This window comes from Triturus cristatus, chromosome 10 (assembly GCF_964204655.1).
Source record: "Triturus cristatus chromosome 10, aTriCri1.1, whole genome shotgun sequence".
In the NCBI taxonomy this organism is placed as follows: domain Eukaryota; kingdom Metazoa; phylum Chordata; class Amphibia; order Caudata; family Salamandridae; genus Triturus; species Triturus cristatus.
The window spans coordinates 1,130,701,099-1,130,724,321 of record NC_140593.1 but is presented as its reverse complement, the minus strand read 5'-3'; the positions used below and the strand labels follow the sequence as shown (position 1 = coordinate 1,130,724,321).

At 49.5% G+C, this 23,223-nt stretch overlaps 1 protein-coding gene across 2 annotated transcripts in view; it reads right to left on the bottom strand.

Moving 5' to 3' along the window:
• The window catches only part of NHERF2 (NHERF family PDZ scaffold protein 2), a 347,541-nt gene that overhangs the window by 124,254 nt on the left and 200,064 nt on the right, over positions 1–23,223 (bottom strand). For both annotated transcript variants that reach the window (XM_085629400.1, XM_085629399.1), the window contains exon 3: positions 22,037–22,216. In XM_085629400.1, the coding sequence (XP_085485526.1) occupies positions 22,037–22,216 (180 nt within the window). The remainder of the gene's footprint in view (positions 1–22,036; positions 22,217–23,223) is intronic.

Below are 23,223 nucleotides of genomic sequence, written 5' to 3'. Positions count from 1 at the left end.
CAACATGGCTGCACTGGCCAGCACTTCCTCTGAAGTGAACACAAAAGCCAAAATAGAGTTTAAATGTCATTTTTATTCACATCTGACATGCACCTTTAGTGTATCACACTCCCTTCACCAAAATCCCTTTAAACAATAGAGAGGAAGGGGTGGACAGACAAGCCCTATAGGCTGTCATTATGTGTCTGCTAAAGGGATACCGTGCCTTTAAGGAACTCTCCAGAGACCCCCGGTATCCCAGGATGCACAGCCAAAGCAAGTACTTTCAGTTCTTTTTGAAGGTGTATAACAACAGGCCTGATACTGTCAGGTTACTCCACTGGGGAGGAGGGAGGGTCGCTTATGACTATAACAGAGATACCCCTACTACAGAACTGGAGTTACAGGTAAGAAACTACTCCTTCTGTAGTAGGGGATCTCTGTGTATAGTCATAATCTATGAATAGAATGGCAAGCCCATCCCAACCAACAAACAGCGGTGGAGTAAGAACCAAACACCAACAAATCACTGTGCAAACAAATTCCTCAGCGAAGCCTGTCCAACCTGCGCATCTGCCCTAGCATCAGAATCCAGGCAGTAATGCTTTGTAAACGTATGGACTGACTTCCAGGTGGCAGCCTTACAAATGTCAGCAATGGGAACATTCCTAAGCAAAGCTGTAGTAGCTGCTTTGCCCCTAGTCGAATGCGCTGTAGGCTTACCCCCTAACGTCTTATTAGCTTTCTGATAACAAAGCTGAATACAGGACACAATCCATCTGGAGATGGACTGTTTTGAGGTAGCTAGACCAGTTCTAACTGAACCATAATTCACAAACAGTTGATCCGACCTGCGGATGTCTTTTGTCTTATCTAGATAGAATTTCAAGATCCTACGCACATCTAGTGAATGCAGAGACCTCTCCGCCGGAGAGGAGGGATGCTGAAAAAATGTAGGAAAAGTTATCATTTGATTTACATGGAAATCAGATATCACTTTAGGCAAAAATTTAGGATGAGTACGCATCACTACTTTAGACGCATGGAATACAGTATACGGCTCTTGACAACACAGAGCCTGAATCTCACTTACCCTCCTGGCCGATGTAATGGCCACAAGGAAGGCAGCCTTCCAGGACAAATGCTGCAAAGAAGCCTTATGAATAGGCTCAAAAGGCTCCCTCATCAATCTGGACAACACCACGTTCCCATGGTGGAGAAGGTCGTCTAACAGGGGGAAACACCTTACGCAAACCCTCCAAAAAATCTTTAATCACAGGGAGTTGAAAAAATGAGGTTTGGGAAGGGCCCTTTCTATACGCAGTCAAAGCTGCGAGATGAACTTTAATAGACTGAAAATTAAGCCCAGATTGAGCTAACTGCAGCAGATAAGGCAAAATAACATCTTCTTTACAGGATGTAGGGTCAATGTCCTTTGCCTTGCACCATAAGCAGAATCTCTTCCACTTATAGGCGTAAGAAGTCCTCGTAGACGGTCTCTTCGCCTCTTTCAAGATCTCCATACAGTCCTGAGGTAGGTTCAAGTGTCCATACTGTACTAGCTCAGGAGCCATGCTGCCAAACTCAAGGACGAGAGATTGGGGTGAACCATCTGTCCTCCGAACTTCGTGAGAAGGTCCGGCCGACACGGCAGGCGCCGGTGTGGCAGAACAGACCGGTGAAGAAGGTCGGTGAACCACCATTGCCTCGGCCACTCCGGAGCAATCAGGATCATTCTGGCTCTGGATTGCGACAGCTTGATCAGCACCGCCGGAATCAGGGGAATGGGTGGAAAGGTGTGGAGAAAGCTGTTGGACCAGCTGATCCATAGGGCATTCCCCAGTGTCCCTGGTTGGTAGTACCTGGACGCGAAGTTGCGGCATTTGCAGTTTTCTGCCGTAGCAAACAGATCGATATCCGGAGTGCCCCACTCTGCGAAGACGCCTCTTAGTACGTCGTCGTTTAGCACCCACTCGTGATTTTCTTGAACGAGCCTGCTGAGTGCATCGGCTTGGGCATTCTGCACTCCCGGCAGATGGGTCGCCGTGATCGTTAGGTTCCTGGCCACCAGCCAATTCCAGATCGCCTGTGCCTCCCGAGACAGCGTGCGTGAACGGGAGCCCCCCTGCTTGTTGAGGTAATACATGGTAGTAGTATTGTCCGTCTGAACTAGCAGGGAGTTCGTCTTGAAGGAGGGATGGAACGCCTTCAGGGCCAAGTGTACTGCTCTGAGTTCCAAAAAGTTGATGTGGTAAGTCATCTCCGTCTGTGACCATGTCCCCTGAATCTGAAGAGGGCCCGAATGCGCTCCCCAGCCCTGGAGAGACGCATCGGTCACTATGGTCTGGACCGGAATATCCTTGTGAAAAGGAGCCCCCTTGCAGACATTCTCTGAGGAGCACCACCATTTCAGAGACTGTAGAGCGTGTTGGGACAGATGAATCTTGTCCTCCCAACGCCCCCGCCTCTGGTCCCATTGATCCTCCAGACATTCCTGCAGAGGCCTCATATGCAGACGTGCATTGGGGGTGAGAAAGATGCAGGAAGCCATCGACCCCAGTAAAGAGGACACCGTCCTCACTGTAGGAGAGTGGGCTGAGAGGAGGTGCAGGGCCTTCCCACGGATCGATAAGCGTCTCTCCTCCGAAGGACACACGCTTGCGTTCAAAGTATTGACTGAGGCCCCCCAAGTACTGGAGACACTGCACAGGGGTCGGCACTGACTTCGACATGTTGATGTGCAGTCCCAGGCGATGAAGCAGGGCAGCCGTCCTGTTGAAATGACACTGGGCTTCCTGGTACGTGGAAGCTTTGATCAGCCAATCGTCCAGGTATGGATACACAAACACTTAGTTCTTCCGCAAGTGTGCTGCCACCACCGCCATGCACTTGGAGAACGTCCTTGGTGCAGACTTCAGCCCAAACGGGAGTACTGTATACTGGTAATGGTTGTTGCCTACCAGAAACCTCAGGAACTTGCGATGCTTTAGTGCGATCGGCACATGAAAGTAAGCGTCCTGCAGATCTATGGCGCACAGCCAGTCTCCTCGATGCAACTGAGGGTAAATCTGATGCAGGGACAACATACGGAACTTTTTTCTGCGGATCCACTTGTTTGCCTGACGCAGATCTAGAATAGGCCTGAACTCGTTCTTGTCCTTTTCTCTGACGAGAAAGAACCTGGAGTAAAGACCTTTTCCTTTTTGCCTCAAAGGAACAGTTTCTATTGCCTTCTTCTTTAACAGAACGTCCGCCTCCCACTGGAGCTCGCGCACCATGTAGGGAGAGCGCACTGGTGGAATCTGTGGAGGCGGGCTGGTGAAACGAAGACTGTATCCATTGCAAACAATATTCAGCACCCACTTGTCCTGAGTTATTGTCCTCCACTCTGCCAGGTAGTACTGAATACTTCCCCCCCCACCGGAGCGGGTAACGGACGAGGGGGAAGTGACCTTTCAGGGCTTCGACCCGGCCGGGCCTTTGTTCCCCGACGAGGATTGATGCTGGCCTTTGCCCCTCTGGCGCTTTTGAAAGGACTGCCTCGGGAACTGTTGTTGTTGCTGGCTGGTGTTGTTGTTGACCTAACTGACGCCCTTGGCCGCGCTGCTTAGAATAACGCCTGCCATAGGAACGGAAGGACCTCTTCTGTTCCTCGGGTTTCTCCAACCCCACGGCCTTCAGGGTTTCTGCCTCGGCCTTCATGCGGGCCATCTCGTCATCCGCATGAGATCCGAACAACGTCGTGCCAGAGAAAGGCAAGTTAGCAATCTTTTGCTGCGCCTCAGGTTTTAGAGAGGTAAGTCTCAGCCAGGAATGTCTCCTCATGTGTACTCCATGACAGTACCCATGGGCCGCCAGCAACGATACATCCCCCGCCGCACTGATGATCTGGTTGGAGACCATCATGCCCTCGTTCAACACCTCCTGGAAGTCCTCCCTTTTGTCCCTAGGCAGGGAGGCAGCAAACTGTTGCAGAGAGTCCCAAAGCGACCGGTCATAGCGACCCAGCAGAGCGGAAGCGCTAGCAGCCTTCATAGTCGTGGCCGACGTAGAGCACATCCTCCTCCCCAAGGAGTCCATCTTGCGACTCTCCTTATCCGGAGGAGCCGTGGAAGAGGGCGTCGTGGAGTGTTGTTTACGAGCCGCAACCACAATGACAGAGTCCGGGGGAGGGTCCACCCTGAGGAACGCCAGGTCCGAATCAGGGGCCCTGTACTTTTTCTGTAACCGTGAGGGAGCAGCCTTCACCACGGCTGGTGTCAAGAAGACCTCCATGGCTGGTTCCTCCAAACCTGGAACCAGAGGAAGGAGGGGCCGTGACAGGTGAGCCTTGTGCAATGTCTCAAATATCACAGAGGTAGTGGGAACCGGTACTGCCACTGAGATTCCCAATTTCGCCGCCCCCCTCATCAGTACATCCTGGAACGTGGCAATATCATCCACCGGCGAGATTCGAGTAGGCGGTGTTTCCGACAGCGAGGGGGAGAGCCGTCCATTGCCAGAAGAGTCCGTATACCTCGTGCCTCTGGAACGAGATCTATATCTCCGTCGTCCATGCTTTGTGTGAGTGGACGATCTGTGCCTGCTCCGTGACCTCCTGCGAGATAGAGAGCGTGACCTCGGTCTGCGTGGAGCCTTGGGAATCGCCGGCAGCCGAGGAGACGGCGGGAGCTGTGGCACCGGTGGTGGCGGAGGTGGCGTAGGTCGCTTGGGAGGAGGAGGAGGCAGAGGAGGAGGAGGTGGAGGAGGCGTAGGAGGCTTCTGAGGCAGCGGCTGAGGAAGAGGCTGCGGAGCTCCATCACTCCTTGCAGGAGAACCCGGACCAGCACTGTCCGGGCTCCCGTCCACCCTTCTCTTCTTGGCGGGCCTGTCCCGTGCTGAAGTGAACGAGGGGGAGCGCCGTCTCCTCCTAGATCCACGACTGGAGATCGTAATCACCGAAGACGTGTTACCAGATGTCCTCGACGTCGAACTTAGCGTTGACCTCGTACGGCGTCTCCTCGCCGGTCGGCGTCCCCCCGACGTCGAACGGCGGGTCGACGGAGAGCCTCGACGGTGAGCGATGCCTCCTCGACGGCGATCCCCTTCGCCTCGACGGCGATCTGTGCCTCGACGTAGATCCCCTGCGCCTCGACGGCAAACCGTGCCTCGACGTCGACCTCCTTCGCCTCGACGGCGATCTGTGCCTCGACGGCGATCTGTGCCTCGACGGCGATCTGTGCCTCGACGGCGATCTGTGCCTCGACGGCGATCTCCGTCGTTTCGACGTCAGTCGCCGGCGTCTCCGCGTCGATGTCGTCGGCGTCGATCCATGAGTCGACGGCAAAGGAGACGAGCGGGGTCGCCTCGACGGCGAGCTGCGCTGTCGGTGGGGCTTGGTACGACGTCGATGGTGTGTCGGCGTCGACTGTGGAATCCTCGACGGCGACCTAGTCCTAGGTCTCGCCGGCCCCTCTTTCGACGTCAAACGTCGAGAACGCCGAGATCCAGAGCCCTCGATCGACGGCGAACACACCGGTGCTTTACCTCTCGCCGTCTATGTCGACGCCTTCGACGTCGAACGCGACCTACCAGCCGGTAGGTGTCGTTTCTGCCCCTTTTTCTGCCCGGCGGTCCCTCCAGCGGCTGAAGCATGGGCAGAGGAAGGGGAATGAGATCCTCCATGCCCCGAAGCCCCACCTGTCCTCTGCTTCTCCTGTCCCTGGAGGCGAATCTTCTATCTGTCCCTCAGGGTCCTCTTGGAGAAAGTCTTGCAGATGTCACATGTAGCAGGGACATGCGAAGATGACAAGCAGAGGATGCAGACATCATGTGGGTCCGTCTTGGCCTTTTTCCTCCCACACTCAGGGCATTTATCAAATAAAGCCATGCTAAGAGTGGGTCAAACTGCACCAAATTGCAGGATGCAGCAGAGAAAGGCTCTAGACGTCGAATGAACAAACTATTGTATCAAAAAACCAAAATGTAATCCAAATATCCACCCAAAAGGGTAGAGCTCAAGCTCCAGGGTCCTGCTAGCAGGAGCCGGAAAAAAGAACTGAAAGTAACTTGCTTTGGCTGTGCATCCTGGGATACCGGGGGTCTCTGGAGAGTTCCTTAAAGGCACGGTATCCCTTTAGCAGACACATAATGACAGCCTATAGGGCTTGTCTGTCCACCCCTTCCTCTCTATTGTTTAAAGGGATTTTGGTGAAGGGAGTGTGATACACTAACGGTACATGTCAGATGTGAATAAAAATGACATTTAAACTTTATTTTGGCTTTTGTGTTCACTTCAGAGGAAGTGCTGGCCAGTGCAGCCATGTTGTAATAGGCTTTATTATTTTGTCTGTCTCTTAAGTGTCTTTGCAGGTTTGAAAATGCAGGACACCTTAAGAGATATTTTGATTGCTCCGGGGTCCCCGCACATGGGCGGGACCATTCATAGATTATGACTATACACAGAGATCCCCTACTACAGAACCTTTTTTTCATGAAAGAAAAAGAAGTGCTGGGTATGAAAGTGTGGAATTCCCCCCCTGAAAAATGGCATAAACAAAAGGTTTACCATGTGAATATCTACATCTTCCCAAATTCCGAAAACAGGCAGACTACGAAACATGTTTGTTTTCATCACAGTTTTTGCAATTTCCTATGTTGCGTTTGTTATCTTTTCCTTTTTTGTTGTTTCTACGTAGTTGAAGTCAGTTTAGGTAAAGAGGCATGAAACTGGAAAGCTATATATTTTTGAAAAATAGATAATATTTCTGATTTCAGCAAGAGGTCATTTGTGTAGGTTGCACAATGTTTTCCTAAAGAAATGAATTTTAAGTAACTAATTGTTGTAATAGTATTTTTTGTTGTTGTTCAGCGTCACCAAGGAGCACTGGGAAAGCCAAAAGGACGGCTGTGTTTCAAAGGGGTTTCCCAACGATTTTTCTTTTTTTACAAAAACACACACTAATTGCACATGGTATGCAGAGATGTGGGCTTCATAGAACCAGTCTCCATAGAATTTAAGCTTCACCTCACTAATAAAGCTCATTAATGTACTGAATATCGTCCCAGAGTAATTATTAGTCTTTGAGATTACTTCAAGTAGTCCGCTAATTACTTTTTGAACTTCAAGTTAGCCGGGGAACACAGGTTCTCGGTGTTTGGTCTTAATGAGATTATCTCCACAGTCAGCCCACATGATCGACTATTCTAGCTACCTGATGCTCTCCTCAGCTCAATACCCACTTCACCACTCAGCTGTTCATCTCGGCCTGGTACATCACTACATGATCTATGACAATATGCTGTTCTTAACAAAGACTCCATTTTCTTTTTAGTTTTTTGTTTTTTTTAGGTTTAAGTGAATTTACATCGAATGCATTACTACTGTTTTTCTACTGATCCTCATGCTGTAACTCTGTAAAGCACTCTGATACCCGCAAGGGTTATGTTCGCACTATAAAAAACTTAAAAAATAAAAGTAAATAAAAATGTGCCTGAGCGGCAGAGTTACCTGAAAGAGATGAACGGATAGGTTGACAGCTGATTCCTTTGACCAGCAGATTCCATTTTACTGACAGTATCTCCAGCTCAACTGGACCTCAGATGGGACTTGTTTTTCTGCTGGCTACAAGAATGTGAAATTTCATTGTTCGAGAGAATAGTGGTCTTCTTTGCATTCCAAGGTTGCTTCATGGAGCAACAAAAACAATAATATTCCAGTAACGTGCGGGATGTAGCCAGAGCCCTAACCCGACACTATCCTACATGGCAAAACAGCATCTGTGCTGCGCTTGGCCTCATGGCTGCCCTGGAACTAGGCCTGGGCAGGCCGATGGCCGGGAGGGTGTGTGAGTGAGCTGGAGTGGCCCGGGGCAAGTACAGCAGAAGGAAGCCGCACAGGCAGGAGGGCTGCTTTTCCGAACCTTCTCTGGTGGATAGGTGACTTCGGGGCATGGAGGCTAACGCCACCAGGGTAATGCTGCCTGTTTGGAATTCAATGGGCAGAGGTCAGGGCCCTGCGGCAGTGAGTGCTGCTCCCCTGCCATTTCATTCTTGGACGACACAGCACAGGCCTCCCTGTGGCTCTGTGGGCCGCAAGAAGGGCCCTAGTGCAGAGCGAGGAAATTTGGGTGTAGCTCCCACAGGGTCCCGTCCCGCGGCGAGGAGGAAATGCTGGTGGATTGCCCCTGGGGTGGTCCAGGGCTTGGAGGAGTTGGTTGTGTTGTGCCGCCGGGGAGCTCCCTACCTCTTTCTCCCTTCCTCCCTCCTCCTGCAAGCTGCAGTCCTGGCTTCAGTACCTGGAGGTGAAGGAGTGGTGGCCCCAAGCTTGGACATCCTGTGTAGCATCAATTACCAAATTGGTAATTGCAAATTGCGAATGCAAATTCAAGGGTGCCTAGGGGTCTAAGGCCCCCCCCCGAAGCACCCCCTGTGAATCGGCCCGTTTGGGAACGGAAAAAGGCTTGAAGCATGTGCCCCTGGTCTCCTCAGCCACAAACGTCTGGGAAGTCTTCAAGACAGTACTACTTGGCTCCGTCATGGCCTCTATCAGGAGTAAGGAAGCAGATAGGAGGACGGATATTGCAGATCTAGAGTCACATTCAGTAGCTAGAGGGGACGGAAATGGCCCCTCTGGCTCCAGACTCAGAACGTCCACTCCACCGAGCCATATTGACGCTAAAACAAAAACTACTGAACAGGCAGACAAGGCACGGAAAAATGCTACACTGGCTGGCAAACTAGGAGTATGGCTCTAGAATGGTCTCAGCAGTCCGTGATGCAACAGGCAAGTTACATACCAACCCCCTTGTGACAGTGGAAACTTTTGCCGCCTTCTATAGAGAATTGTATAGCCATTGATGACTCCCTTAGGAGGAGGTCCAGAACCCCATCCTTAGCGACCTCCCCATACGCATGTTGACCATGACTGACAAAGCGGAATTGGACCGCCAGATCATGGAGGGGGAAATACGAGATGCCATAACAATAGCATTGGGGAAGACCCCATGTCCCAATGGCCTGCCTGTGGAGCTTTTCATTAAATAAGCCTCCTTACTGACACCACATTTAGCTGCATAGTTTCATGAGGGATATATACACTCATGGTTGCCCTATGATATGCGAGGGGCGGTAATAAAGGATTTACCTAACCTTCTAAATGCCCAGAAATGTGCACCTCATTCTGACTGATTTAATTAATTAACATAGATGCTGAGCTCCTAGACAAACCTCTGGCCCATAGATTACATGAAGTAATACAGTCTCTGATCCATGCGGACCAGAATGTATTTATGCCACACAGAAGCCAGGGTGTGGGAGCTGCACGGTCCGGCAACACTGCTTTGCCTGGACTTAGAAAAAGCATTTGTCCACTGGCCCCTTTATGCACCAGGTGTTATCTACAATGAATTTTGGCCCCAGCATTCAGCATTATGTTGCTACTCTCTACACACAGCTGCGTAGAGATGAGCACAAGGCAAGGTTGCCCCTCTCACCCTTACTATTTGTAATCACAATACAAAATTTGGCAGAGTGGTTAAGTGTGGATGCTCAGCTCTGGGGGATGAAATGGGGCCCGGGACATGAGGGCAGGATATCGCTAGATGCAGATGATATGCCTCTCTATATAAAGGAGCCAGATATCTCGCAGCAGAGGTTGATGGAAATCCTTAACATTTATGGTGATGACTCGGGTCTGCGGGTAAACTGGCAGAAATCAATATTTTTCCCCTATTGCCAAGGATATTCACACAACACCGACTATGCGGCAGTTGCAGGTTGAAAGAGAACATTTTATGCATTTGAGCATGGAAATAACCATCTCTCGTACCAGAAGCTGGGAATTGAATATGGGTCGAGGTGCACTCTTTAAAATGGTGCTTCTCCACATCCTGTTGTATTTTTTTCAAACCTACCTGCGCATATTATCACATCAGATTTTTATGGCGATGCAGTTGGAGGGGTCTGGTTTTCTGTGGGCAGGGGCAGTCCTGCTGGTCTCGTTTGCGAAGTGCCACTGCTCTCCATACGATGCTGGCCTGGGTTGGTCAGATGTACAACTTTACTACTGGGTGGTACAGTTGATTCCCATTAAAGACTGGTTGCATAGTTAAAGGCTGGATCTCCTACATAGGTTGGAGCTACCCTGGATAGAACTCCAGGCACTGCTCCATATGCTGTACGAGGATAAAAACCCCAATTCCATCCCAAGGTTACTAGGATGCTCTCATATGCTGGAAAGCTGCGTTGAGGTCCATCAGGTGTAAGGATACTAACAGACGCTACGCTGCTATGGCATGGTACACAACTTCCACAAGTGGGGTGCCTAAAAGGCTTCAGGAAGTGGGACCTGATCGGAATTTTATCACTAGGGGATTTGTGGTCACATTATCATATAAAACCTTTCGGGTCTTGCAATTGGAGTTCTTGTTACGTGTCTCGCAGTTTTATCACTACCTTCTACTACGTCATGCATTGGCGGTCTATGGGGAAAAAATAGATGCAATTCAGGATAGCATCTCCCCAGAGGACAAGTTTAATATCATTAAAATTAGAGAAGAAAGGAATTTCTCAGACGTATCAATCTCTGCTACACGTTTAAATATCTACACAGGTATTAATATGCTCCAAAACACATTTGGCAAATGGGGAGAACGCAAACACAAAGCTGTGATAGCGGTCAAGAGGTAGAGGGAGATTTCTTCCAAGTGATTTGATTATGTCCGCTCACACAGCATTACCGAAAATCTGTAGATTGCATTCTGGGGGAGGTGATTGGCAGGGTGGTTCCTGGTGATCCCCGCATGGCAACACTGGGACTGATGGAGGTAGGGGGGTGGGGTGTGTGTGGTGTGGTGTTTGTGTGTGTGTGTGTGGTGTGTGTGTGTGGTGTGTGTGTGTGGTGTGTGTGTGTGTGTGGTGTGTGTGTGTGGTGTGTGTGTGTGTGGTGTGTGTCCTCGCTGCACCCGTTTGTTTCTGCCATGGAAGTTCTGGGGACCAAAAAAGAGACGTAGCATGACAGTGTGATGCAGAGGCCCCCACAGTGAATGAATAGACGAGGGGCATGGACGTTTGCACTAAGGTAGAGGAATTGGTCTACAAGGCCTAGGGTGTGAGTACAAAGCATAGGATATATGGTGTACTGGTGGAACTATGCCCCTACATGAGAACATGAGATATGGGCCCTCTGGTAGAAGGGATGTTCTGTGATTGACAAGAATATTTGAGATGGAATTTGGAAGTATGTACTCTCATGCTCGGTCATCTTTCTAATAAGCTGTGTGTCAGTGCAATGTTTGATATTAAGGTTGATACTAAAAACCCAACAAAGAGATATTAAAAAAATATTCCAGTAATGTGTACATTTCTGCTATATGCAACACTTCTTAAGCACACCAACATTTGTTTGCTCTTATCACAACCTTACCACATAAGAATGCAAGTCTGGGATAATCAGATGGCCATGGATGCTCATGCATCAAATGCAAGGGGTAGCGAAGACCGCATCATACACCTCTCGAATGACAGGGTAGACAACTTGTCCATCTCTTGGTTGCTACGGCTCCCTTTGCTTCCGAGGGATTAAGGAGAGGGCAAGAAAGCATGTCTTCGCAAGATGGACAGCAAAGTGAAGGATGTCGGGGACGCAACGTCTGCACTACAGAAAGATACATCCTAGCTCCAGCAGCAAGTCAGCGAACTTAAAGATCAACAGGCTGTGATGGCAAAACAACTGGATGAGTATGAAGGAAGGGCTCGCAGGAACAATATACGCATCCTAGGTGTGCCGGAAAGCGCGGAGATGCCAGCGGCGGAACTCTATGTGGAAGATCTGATCCTCAAACATCCACAGCCCAAGAGACTATCGAGCTATTTTTCCATTGAGAGGGCTCACCGGGTCCCAGGGGAACGCCCAAAGCCAGGGCCCCCCTCCTCCCCCCGACCGCTCATCGCACAGGTTTTCAACTATACAGACCGCAACACAATCTTATAAACGGCACAAGCAAATCCTCCGCTCAAACTGGACAATAGTGTGGTCACATTCTTCCCTGACTTTATAGCCAAGGTCCAGGCCCACCAACAACGCAGTTTTCTGGCAGTGAAGAAGGAGCTCCGAGATGGTGAAGTGAAGTATGCCATGCTGTTTCCAGCAAAGCTCCGGGTAAATCAGAGGGTAAGATGTGGTTCTTCACCTCACCAGAAGAAGCATGGGAGTGGTTGGAAGGTTGGCGCAGAGTTGGATGCCAGCGCAGAGTACGGAATGGAGGACACTGGTCGGACAAATCTAATCATGGGACAGAGCTGGGAGATGGTTCGTCCATGGCAGATGTGGGAGAGACAAAGCGCAGCTGAGTGAAGTGCTCCTTGGGACTGGGTCTGACATGTATTGACTGCAGATAAGTGGCCGGAAGGGGAGGATTTGAGAGTTTCTCCTGACTGAGGGGCACTTGTAGGCTCTGACTGAGAATTAAAATGATTGCAGGTATGTAGTAGTGAGCCGTGGAGATGGGCGGGACCAAAGAGAGGCTGGAGAAAAGGCCTCATATTTTTTGAGCAATAAGGTAGAATTCGCGTATGGTGAGAGAGGGAGGGAGGGCTGCCAGCCCGCACCTACGAGTTTTCCAGGGGGGGAAAAAGTCACTCTGCCTCGTTGGGGTGTGGGTAGTTCTAAATCCACGGGCAGAGCAGCAGGGAGGGGGGTGGGGAGGGGCGTTTGGGGAGGGGCGTTTGGGGATTCAAGGTTGTTTGAGTTTGCAAGTCACAGATCATATGATGTCATGTCTGATTTTCATCATTGAAAGTAGCCGTAGAGGGAAGATAGTCGCAAACTGGTTTTTTTTTTTAAAACAATTTTTATTGTTTTCAAAACAACAACTCAATACATGCCCCTCTACCTCCACCGTCGAAAGGAGAACCGTACATTTATCATTGCTACCAAACATCCAGGAGCTTAATCATCCTTCCCATGTGGACCCTCCCGCCCTCCCTCTCCCACCCCATGTCAGTGTGCCCCCCTCTGTCGTCCCCTCTCCTTACGTACCCTTCCCCGACTATGAGTCATGTACGGGTGCTCAACCGCCCCTAGGAAACCCAGGCTTTCCCACACATCCCGCTACTTCTAAATTGTCCAGTGCTCACCAGTATTCCTCCCCTACTCCCCACCCACCGTGTCCTCCTGCCTGTCAGACGTGCTCCCTGCTTCCCCTGTGTCAGACATCAGCCCCTGAAATTCCACCACCAGCGCCTCCCACGCTAGGGCCGTCGCCAGAGCTCTCTCGTCGTCCCTCCGGAGGGCCAATTGCAACCGGAGCGTACCCTCCGCCCCAGCCCATCTCGCAAACGCCACCCTCCACCGCAAGAAACTTGGCCCCGCCCGGGATTTCCAGTGCATGGTCAGTTCCCTCTTGGCCATGATCAACCCTAAATCGTAGAACTTACTGGTAACCTTCGTCCGTGGGGAAACCAAAGCAACAAGCAAGCCCCCATTTCCGGAGCAATAGAACGGTCTGTCACCTGATTCAGGCAATCCACTACATCTGCCCAATAGTCACCCAACTGCACGCAGGACCAAAACATAGGGCGGAAATCGGCCCCCTCTCCCCCACACCTCGGGCACTGAGAGTGAGCACCCCCAAAATATTGCAATATCTTAACCGGTGTCAGATAAGCCCTGTGCAGCGTAAAAAACTGAACCAACTGAAACCGGGCATTCCGCGTTCCCTTCCAGGCCCTCCGCACCAGCGTGGACCACGTGGTCTCGGGGATCAATTTCGCAAGGTCCACTTCCCACTTACCCCTTAACACGGCTAGGGGTTGCAGGCCCTCTGTCGACAGCCTGCGGTAGAGGCAAGTAATGGCCTTGGCCGTCCCCGCCGCCATCACTACATATTGGCAACCCGCGGCGACCGGTGGCTCCGAGAGCCCCATAGCACAATGTCTCTGGAGGCTCGCAACAAGGGCCGCGTGGAGTAAATAGTCCCCCCGCGGAAGCCCATAAGAGTCCTGCAAGTCCTGGAAGGGCAACAGCACCCCTTCCCTGAATAAATCACCTACCACCTGCACGCCCAGCTCCTCCCAAACAGCTAGTCCAGACCAATCGCCCCCATGCGGGAGCGCCATACACATTCCCAAAGGGATCTCCGGGGCATAAGGGTGAGCTATGGCGGTCCGCCTCTGGCACCTGTTCCAGCACAACCGGAGGGTACGTTCCTCCAGAGTAAGCTGGGCAAGGTCCAGCCGCTGTTGAAGGACTATGAAGGCGAGCACATGCCGCGGAATTAACCTACCCTGTGGGCCGTCCGGGCCTCTATACTCCCTGGCCACCACCTGCGTAAGCCATTGGAGCTGGGCCGCCAGGTATTACCATGCAAAGTCCAGGGCTGCCAGGCCCCCCTCCGCCCTCGGCCGCCGCAATGTGGTCAAAGCCACCCGCCTTCTTCCCGAGCCCCATATGAAGCTCGTGGATAGTGCTCGAAGCCGTGCAAAAAGCGATGCAGGTATCCATATGGGCAGGGTGCGAAAGTAGTAGAGGAGGCGTGGCAACGCCACCATCTTCAACAGCGCCACTCTCCCAGCGCACGAAAGTGGGAGCGTGCTCCAGAAACCCATACTACCACGCAATCCATGAATGGCTCTGCCAATATTCCCCTCCAGCAAATCAGGCTGGGTGTGGTAAATATTAACCCCCAAATATCGCAGGCAGCTACCTTCCCATCTGATCCCTGTCAGCGACTGGGGGACCGGTCTACCCGGCAACAGCGGAAACAAGCATGTCTTGCCCCAGTTGACCTTGAGCCCAGACAGGCGACCAAAGGCGTCGCAAACTGTGTTGTTGTATATACCTATATTTGTGCTGGAAAGGGGAAAAGCGATAGATCACGCCTGCAGGCAGCGGACACCGAGCCCTGGGGAGACTCGGACTGTTCCGGTCCCTCTGCCCTGACCTCAGATGACGGAGGTTAAAATGGAAACATCACTCTCAGTGCTCACTTGGAATGTAAATCGGATGGGGACAAAATTAAACGGGGAATAGTGCAACAATATCTTAAATGTCAGACTCCTGACTTGGTGGGTAATAAATGCAAAGCCCTTACACGGTGGGGATATAAACTACTGATACACGCTGAATACACTTTGGGATCTCGTGGGACAGGTATCCTGGTTAAAAAGAGCTTGGCACTCACATAGACGCACACATGGGTAGATCCAAGGGGTAGATTTGCAGTCCTAGTGGCGCAGTGGGAAGGGAGGACGCTGAATGTGGTTTCGGTATATCTTCCGCCAGCACTGGGTAAGGAGGCACTAGCAGACCTGAGCAAGATGCTAGCTGACCTTCAGGTGGGCACCTTGATTCAGAAGGGGGGTGACTTTAACATGACTATGGATGATCGGAGGGATAGATATCCACAACGGTCGCTGTCACGACCCCACGAATATATGGAGGAGTTCACCACAGCCAAGGGTTTGACGGACGTGTGGCGTAAACTGCAGCCGGATGGAGTCCAATGTACCTTCTATTCCAATACACATAAGAGTTCATCCTGCATCGATTATTTCCCAACACACTCGGCATCCATTGGCCACTTCCGTAATCCCCACGCCCTACCGAGGTGTATTTCAGATCACTCCCCAGTGAGGGTTGAACTTACCAATTTTAACCACCAACCACGAGCCACGATAATCCTCAGCCCCTGGTTGCTCCAAGTCCCTGATATTAAAGAGGAACTATTTACACAGACCATCAACTATTTCAAAGAGAACGTGGGATCAGTGGACTCGGCGCAAACCATATGGGAAGCCTTTAAGGCAGTATTGAAGGGACAGGCCCTGGCCCTCAAGGTGGGATATACAAAAAAAAAAAAAAGACAGCAACAGTTGGTCCAAATAGAAAGTGAACTCCAGCAGCTAGAGGCCGAAAGTATCAATATTCCTTCAGTGGAGGCTACCACCGCCTCACGCTCAAACAAGAGAGGAATACAAGATCCTGGCGAGGGAACAAATGAAGGCCAAACTCTTCCACACTCAACACAGGATGTATGGAACTGGGGGATAGGGCGGGTAAACTCCTGGCATGGTTGGAGAGGAGTGAACAGGGTGAGAGATGGGTGTCCAGGTTGACTCTTAGGGATGGGACGCAGGTCACACACCCAAAAGAAATAGCGGACGCCTTCGCGGACCACCTGGAACAAATCTACTCCCCTTCCACTACGTATACAGCGGAGGACTCCCACTGACTTCTCTCAGATAGTGACCTGCTGACACTCTGATATCGATAGGGACTCCCTTGACGAGGACTTGACGGACGACGAGATTCAAAAGGCCATAAGTCAGATTCAGTCGGGGAAGGCGATGGGGCCCAATGGGACTCCCATAGAATTCCTGAAAATGGTTGCCACCCAGGTGGCGCCTCATTTGCGGGCCATGTACGATGAGTTACGAGAAGGGGATCCTGCCGGAGGATCAGCGATTAGCATCAATAGTTGTGATTCGTAAGCCGGGGAAGCCGGCCAATTTCTTTATTCAATGTGTATGCTAAAATTCTTGCGAAATTACTAGCTTTACGCTTGGTTACGGTTATTTCTTCACTGGTCCATCCAGACCAATCTGGCTTTATGCCAGGGAGAAATATGGCACTCAAAATCTGGCATCTCCACAATCTGCTCGCGCGCCGAGAGTTTATAGAGGAAGACGCAGTGGTGCTATCCCTTGATGACTCCATGGCGTTTGATTCTATTGAGTGGCCATACTTATTCTAAGTACTGAGGCGCATGGGCTTTGGCCCGAGGTTCCTGGGCTGGGTGAGGGTGCTCTATACGGGTGTTCGGGCCAAGTGTGAGTGAACAACTATACATCTTGCATATTCTCATTAAAAAGAGGCACTAGACAGGGTTATCCTCTATCCTCCTAATTGTCTCCTTAATGTTGGAACCTCTAGCTTCCTGGGTCAGACGCGACGCTATGGTGAGGGGGTTGAAATGGGCGGAAGGGCATGACGACCTAATATTATTATATGCAGACGTCATACTGTTATATCTCGCCTCCCCGTATAGATCTATACATGGGGTATTAAATATATTTACAAACTTTGGGAAGTATTCGGGATATTCTATTAATTGGAGCAAGTCGGTGCTGTTTGTTCTTCAGGGCCCAGTTCCCCGGCTTCCCCCGGGCTGCAGGGTAGAGGTGGCCACAGAAGGTTTTCGATATCTGGGAATCTTTATAACCCCAGACTCCCAACTTTTCTATGATCGTAACCTTGCCGCTCCATTGGCCCGGCTGCGCACGGATGTGAAGCACTGGAGGTCCCTGCCCCTTTCTCTGGTGGGCGGGCGGCTCCTTTTTAGATGCGTACTTGTCAGGGGTGGAGAGTGAAATCCGAACGTTATTATGGGACGGTGGATCCCCTCGTATCGCGATGAGCAAGCGAACTAAGGGGTGGTATGATGGGGGGAATGCCCTCCCGGACATTAGACTCTACTATTGGGCGTTGCAACTAATGGTGATAAGTCACTGGATATATCGCTACCCTATGGATCCAGCCTATTCACTGGATAAATATCAAACAGGGAGAGCAGGGTACTTGGGGGCGTGTACTCAAAGGCTTGCAAAGGCCGATATTTCGGCCCCACAGCCCATACAATCGCAAATTGGCAACAGGCGAACTCCCGTCTCGGGTGGTCAAATGTCCTCACCAAGGCCACACCACTGTGGTATACCCAAAAATTGAAACTTCTGTGTCACCAGCCTGGATTGACAAGTGGTACATCATTGGGATTTCCACCATTGGGGACCTGGTTATGCAGGGTACGATCCTTAAGTTTGGGGAACTGAGAGAGAAATACGATATGGCCCACGGAGAGGTATTTAGGTACCTTCAAATTAGGCATGCCCTTACCACAGCCCTTCCTGATATGAATGACATACCAGAGTCGTCCCCCTTGGAGGATCGGCTACTTGACGGAGCTTTGCTTACTAAAGCCATATCATTGACTTACAAAAAACTATGACACGTTCCACAAACTTCGAGAGAAATGGCAGATAGATCTCGGGCCCATTGACGATGAGGACTGGCAAGAGGCACTAATGTCGCCTAGGGAAGCTGCCATCACCCTGCGCCTTCGATTAATTCACCTCGAAATTCTACATAGATCTTATCTGACCGGGATAACCCTAGCAAAAATAGGCTCACGAGCGGATGCGCTTTGCCTCCGGGGCTGCCAACAAGATGCATCCTTTTATCATATGATTTGGGATTGCCCCGGGGTGCTACCACTTTGGGAGGGGGCCACGACTCACATCCAGGATGCCCTGGGGAAAGAGCTAACTCTTACGCCGCGACTGGATCTTCTCAACATGTGGGAGCCGACTGACCTAACAGAGGTGGAACAACAACTGACCGCATTGGGCTACACCTTAGTCAAACGTGAGATTGCAAAAGGTTGGGGGGCGGCGGACAGAGCGAGTTTGATAAATGCATGGTTGCAGAGAAGGAGGTATTTAAATCAAGAGGGTGTCCAAAGAAATGGGATAGAAAATGGGGCAAGTGGAATGCATACCGTGACAACCTGCGTCTCCCCCCAACGGTGGAAATGGAACTGCAGCGCAATGGAGAGCGACACATGGACATATCATGATTGATAATTTATATAATGTCGTACAGCCATGAGGGAAAGTAAATTAGTTACAAACTGTTGAATGGAAAATGTATGTGACATTTGACAATGTGAAAATTAATTAAAATATTTTTTTTAACAAAGAAAGCATGTCTTTTGGAGCCTTGGTAACGGTGTGTTCTTGCAGTGGAGTTCCACAAACAATAAGCACAAGCATTATGGTGGTGCTGCAGCCTCCCATGTAGGACTGCTTCGGAGAACCAAAACCCCACTCAATAGTGATGCCTTGCAGTAAAAATATGGTCTCTAGCAGATTAGGGAGCCTCCTTTTCTGGATTAACACGGAAGGCACAAAACCAAGCACAAACCACACGGACTCTTGCAGGTCTTATCCCCTAGGTCACAAGACTGTAAATCTTCACAGTCACTTGCTGATCAAGGTGCCTCTCCTGCAGGGCTATCTGCGAGGGTGCAAGACTGAACAAATTCACAGTCCCATGCACATCAGGATGCCTCTCTTGCAGGGTTATCCCTGAGGGCACAAACTTCAGGGTCACCTTCAGAGCCTGATGCCTCTTGTAGGGTTATCCCTGAGGGCACAAGACTGTGCACAAATGGACCTTCTGCATGTCAGGGCACCCTTTGCAAAGTTATCCCAGAGGACACATGATCCTCCATATAACCACAGTACATGAAGATACATGAAGAAGGAATCTAACTTTCTGCTGGTCCAAGTCTCAACTTAAACTGAAGAAACCGGTTTCAGGGTGGCAAAGGAGACTTTTGGACCACACATCAAGAAGCAGCACAAGAAGATCAAGCAGAACCTAACTGACAAAGAACTGATCCATTTAGGACCATATGGCACGTATACTCAGCATTCTAGCCACAAACAACACAGAACATAACTCTTTCCTCTAGCAGCTAACTACTGATGCTCATATGCCATGCAATATATCCTGTCACCGTGCAGATGATACAGAATGGTGATGCTTCGACTCTTGGCAGCTACGTTGCTTCTTCGAACCAGATGAATAGCTTTTTAGGGCTTCAAAATTAGACTTGATAGGTTAGTGTTGTGCACGATGGAAGCAGGGCGAATGGAAGCCATAGTTTCTATAATAATCCTTTTTGTATCCTTTCTTTTCTTGCACCTTAGTGGACCAACTGACCTCAATGTCCATATTCTTAAAATGTGTTCTGTTACACGCAGTACTTAATTTGTAAAACAATAAAAATAAAAAGAGTAAGTGCCAGAGCCTTCGCCAGGAGGCCTCTGCAGCTTGCACCACCCACTGCCCCTGCCAATGCTGCCAATGACAGTAACTACACAAGTACTGACCATAGCACTCCTACACGTGTGACAATTCAGACTATTCCAGGTCACCCAGAACTAGAATAATGGCCTGGGCTACAGGCATTCTTCCTTTTTGATGTATCTTGAATTATTAAACATGGTTTGTGTGCTTTGCTCAAAATTAGACAGACAACGCCACCATGTGGTGGACTATCATCAGTGCCGGTGTTGGGAATTAAGTGCCGGAGTCGAGCACCGGAAACCACCTGGCTCAAATTAAGCACTGAACAAACATTTCAGCACGTTTGCTGGCATGCAAGGTGCCTATTAGTTATTATCCGGGGGGGAAAACTACCCGATACAATTACTCTGGCTTAACCCTTGTTCCCAATCCACCAACAAAAAGATTGGGTAGATTTGTATGGTACGACTCTCCCTTTACGAACTGCTGAGTACATTTTGCAGATCCAGATCTACAAAATTAATGAAACGCAGCAACAGTACTAACAAGAGTTTTATATGAATTTTAAAAACAACCAAACTCCTGAAAATAGGACAGTCTTAAACATAAAAACATCTCTAGGCTGGCTCCGTACCAGGAAAAGGGTGACAGGTCCTAGAAACATCAGCCAATTGCTAAATTGATATCAACTGAATAGTTAAATTACTTATTTAAAAAAACAAAAGGGGCAATTAAAATAATCAATGCGTTTGTTGTAGTACTTCTTTCGATTACCACAAGCTGAGTAGAGGAGCGAGGAAAAATACAGAGCTGAGGAGCAAAGGAGACTGACAAGCAAAGGAAACGAGGGAGAGAAGACAAGATGGACATATTAAAGGAGGTCAGCAGAAGAACAGGAAAACCACTGGAAGGATAACTTTAAAATTCAGGGTACCTAGATCACAAGCAGCACTGCTCTCAGGGCCTGGATACCCTTGTGGGTGATCAGCGGCGCTCTATAAATCAGATTTTGGTTTGATCACATACTACCCCCTTTAACATGCTAGGATATGAAGCGTATGGTCGTGTTCCCTTCCTCGCCTTAACTTTTACAAGCGTTCCTCAACAGAGCATGTTGTTTGCAAGCGTTTGCCACTGCGTTTCTATTTCTGCAGCGCATCTGAAGCCTCAGCATCAGTCTCAGATATAAATATACAAAAGTACAAATGTATCGAAGGGACAGAGTCTTAAGTCACTCTTTGTAGTACCACCGACTGCATGAAGTCTCTCATTGACCTACTAAAGAACGCTGGGCTCTCTTCTTGACACATTCTCCCTTCCTCTCCTGCTCTCATTAACGCCCCTGCTCGCCTCCACCTTCCCAAATTTAGATAAATACCTACATGCTGCTGCAATATCAGCCCCACTTAAAGGTTTACCTTCTCAACCTTCCAATTTTTTCAACATGCTGGCAGAATAAAAACAGTTTTGTACCAGCATCTTTAATTTGTGTGCCTACCACAAACATATTAAGCATCGACAATTTGCCTGTCGGAGTTCCTGTTTGTGAGAGCCACATCTCCCGATGCCCTTCGTAAGTAGGTTATGTTACTCACTACTCAAGGAGGCTAACAGCAGGAAGTACACTGCCGAGTGCAAGTCTAACCCTACATAGGATGCCTTCTGATAATAGCCTGGCCCTAAACAGTACTTCCTCCCAAAAGCCTAGCTCTGCACAGCATTCTTCGGCAAACCCTGTGGCCCTGAACAATATACTTCCAGCTGTCACTCAGACCTCGAACAGAGTACTTCCTGCTAAAAGTGTTGAAAGCAAACTGAGTACTTCCTCACCACAAACTGATAATAGTCTGAACTGCAACCACATACCAACCATTAACGGATTTATAGGGACCCTCTGGCAGGCAGCGGAGCGTTTAAGCAAAAAATAGTTTGTATTTTCCATTCAAGTTTGTCTGACTATTTGCAGGCACCCCAGTGGAGCTGAAAACACATAGGTAGCAGTCAGAGATTCCACTTTCATGCCTGTCCTATAGCCCGGTTTGTGGTCCAGCATGCACATCTACGAAAACCAATTACAAGGGAAAGAAAGATCAAGCACAGAGCAACCAATTCAGTGTCCAACTCAAACAATGTGTGTTTCCCCCTTCAAAACATTGGTAAAAGAAGATTTATTTTGCTCATGCCACAGCTCAGTGGAGGGCAGCTTACCTCTACTATTTTATCTTGTTGCTGCAGCCCAGCTCTTGCAGCCGGAGACCCAGGGTCTACAGACCGGATGAACTGGCCAGGCTTGGACTTCTCGCTGTGAAGGTTAAATCCATAGCCATTCGGGCCCTTCTTCAGCACACAGAGGCGTGGGTGGAGGTCCTTCATTTGTCCATTCACATCCTAAGACGAACAGAAGACACCTTTGAATCGCTGGACTTTCAGGTCACATTTTCTTTTGAAATTACAAATATATGCATGCATTTATACGCTTTTGAGCATTTCTACAAGAGTTGCTAAATCTGCGGTCACGTCATTACTTACAAAGTTCGCAATTTTCTAGGGAACACTTCTGTTGTGAACACATTACTGAAGAATATACGAGGGTCGTGCTTCTTGCTCTTGGCATCCACTCTGTGGGAAAGTCAACTACAAGAACCAGTTCCTAACAAGGGATAAGCAGCTCCTTCTGCAAGGAGAAAACAGTGCCTTCTATTGGCAGAATTCTCAGAGAGGGGCAAACGTATCTCTCAGCTCGAAAAATCAACTCTTCACAATGTGGTACTAACTCTTCCCAGCATGAGACACCAGCCTATACCGGACAAATCAGCTCTTCACAACATAGCACCACCTCCTCCCATGAAGAGAAACCACCCTCTACCAGAGGAACCAACTCTTTGTAGTGTGGTACCAACTCCTTCCAGGTCTGGAATCCTCCCTCGCAAAAGAAACCAGCCCTTCACAAAGTAGTAACAACTGCTTCTAGTACTAGAAACCAACCTCCACTTAAGAATGCAGCTCTTCACAAAGTGGAACCAACTTCTTCCACTACCAGAAACCAACGTCTACTGGAAGAACCATTTTTTCACAACGAGGTGCCAACTACTTCCAACAGGAGAAAGCAACCCCTATAAGAAGAATTCGCTCTTCACAATGTGGTACAAACTGCTTGCAGTATTAAAAACCACACTCCACTGGAACCCGCTCCTCACAATTGAGGAACAAACTTTTCACATATGAGGAACTAACCACTCTTGCTGGAACCAGCTCTTTGTACCTCCGGACAATAGCTCCGCCACATCAAAGAAACATCCCTCATTGATGGAAAGTGCTCAAAGGATACAAATAATCAAAGTCTTTCCAGTGGTAGAAACTTTTTACAGTGACAAGCCACTTCTTCTAGCAGGTGA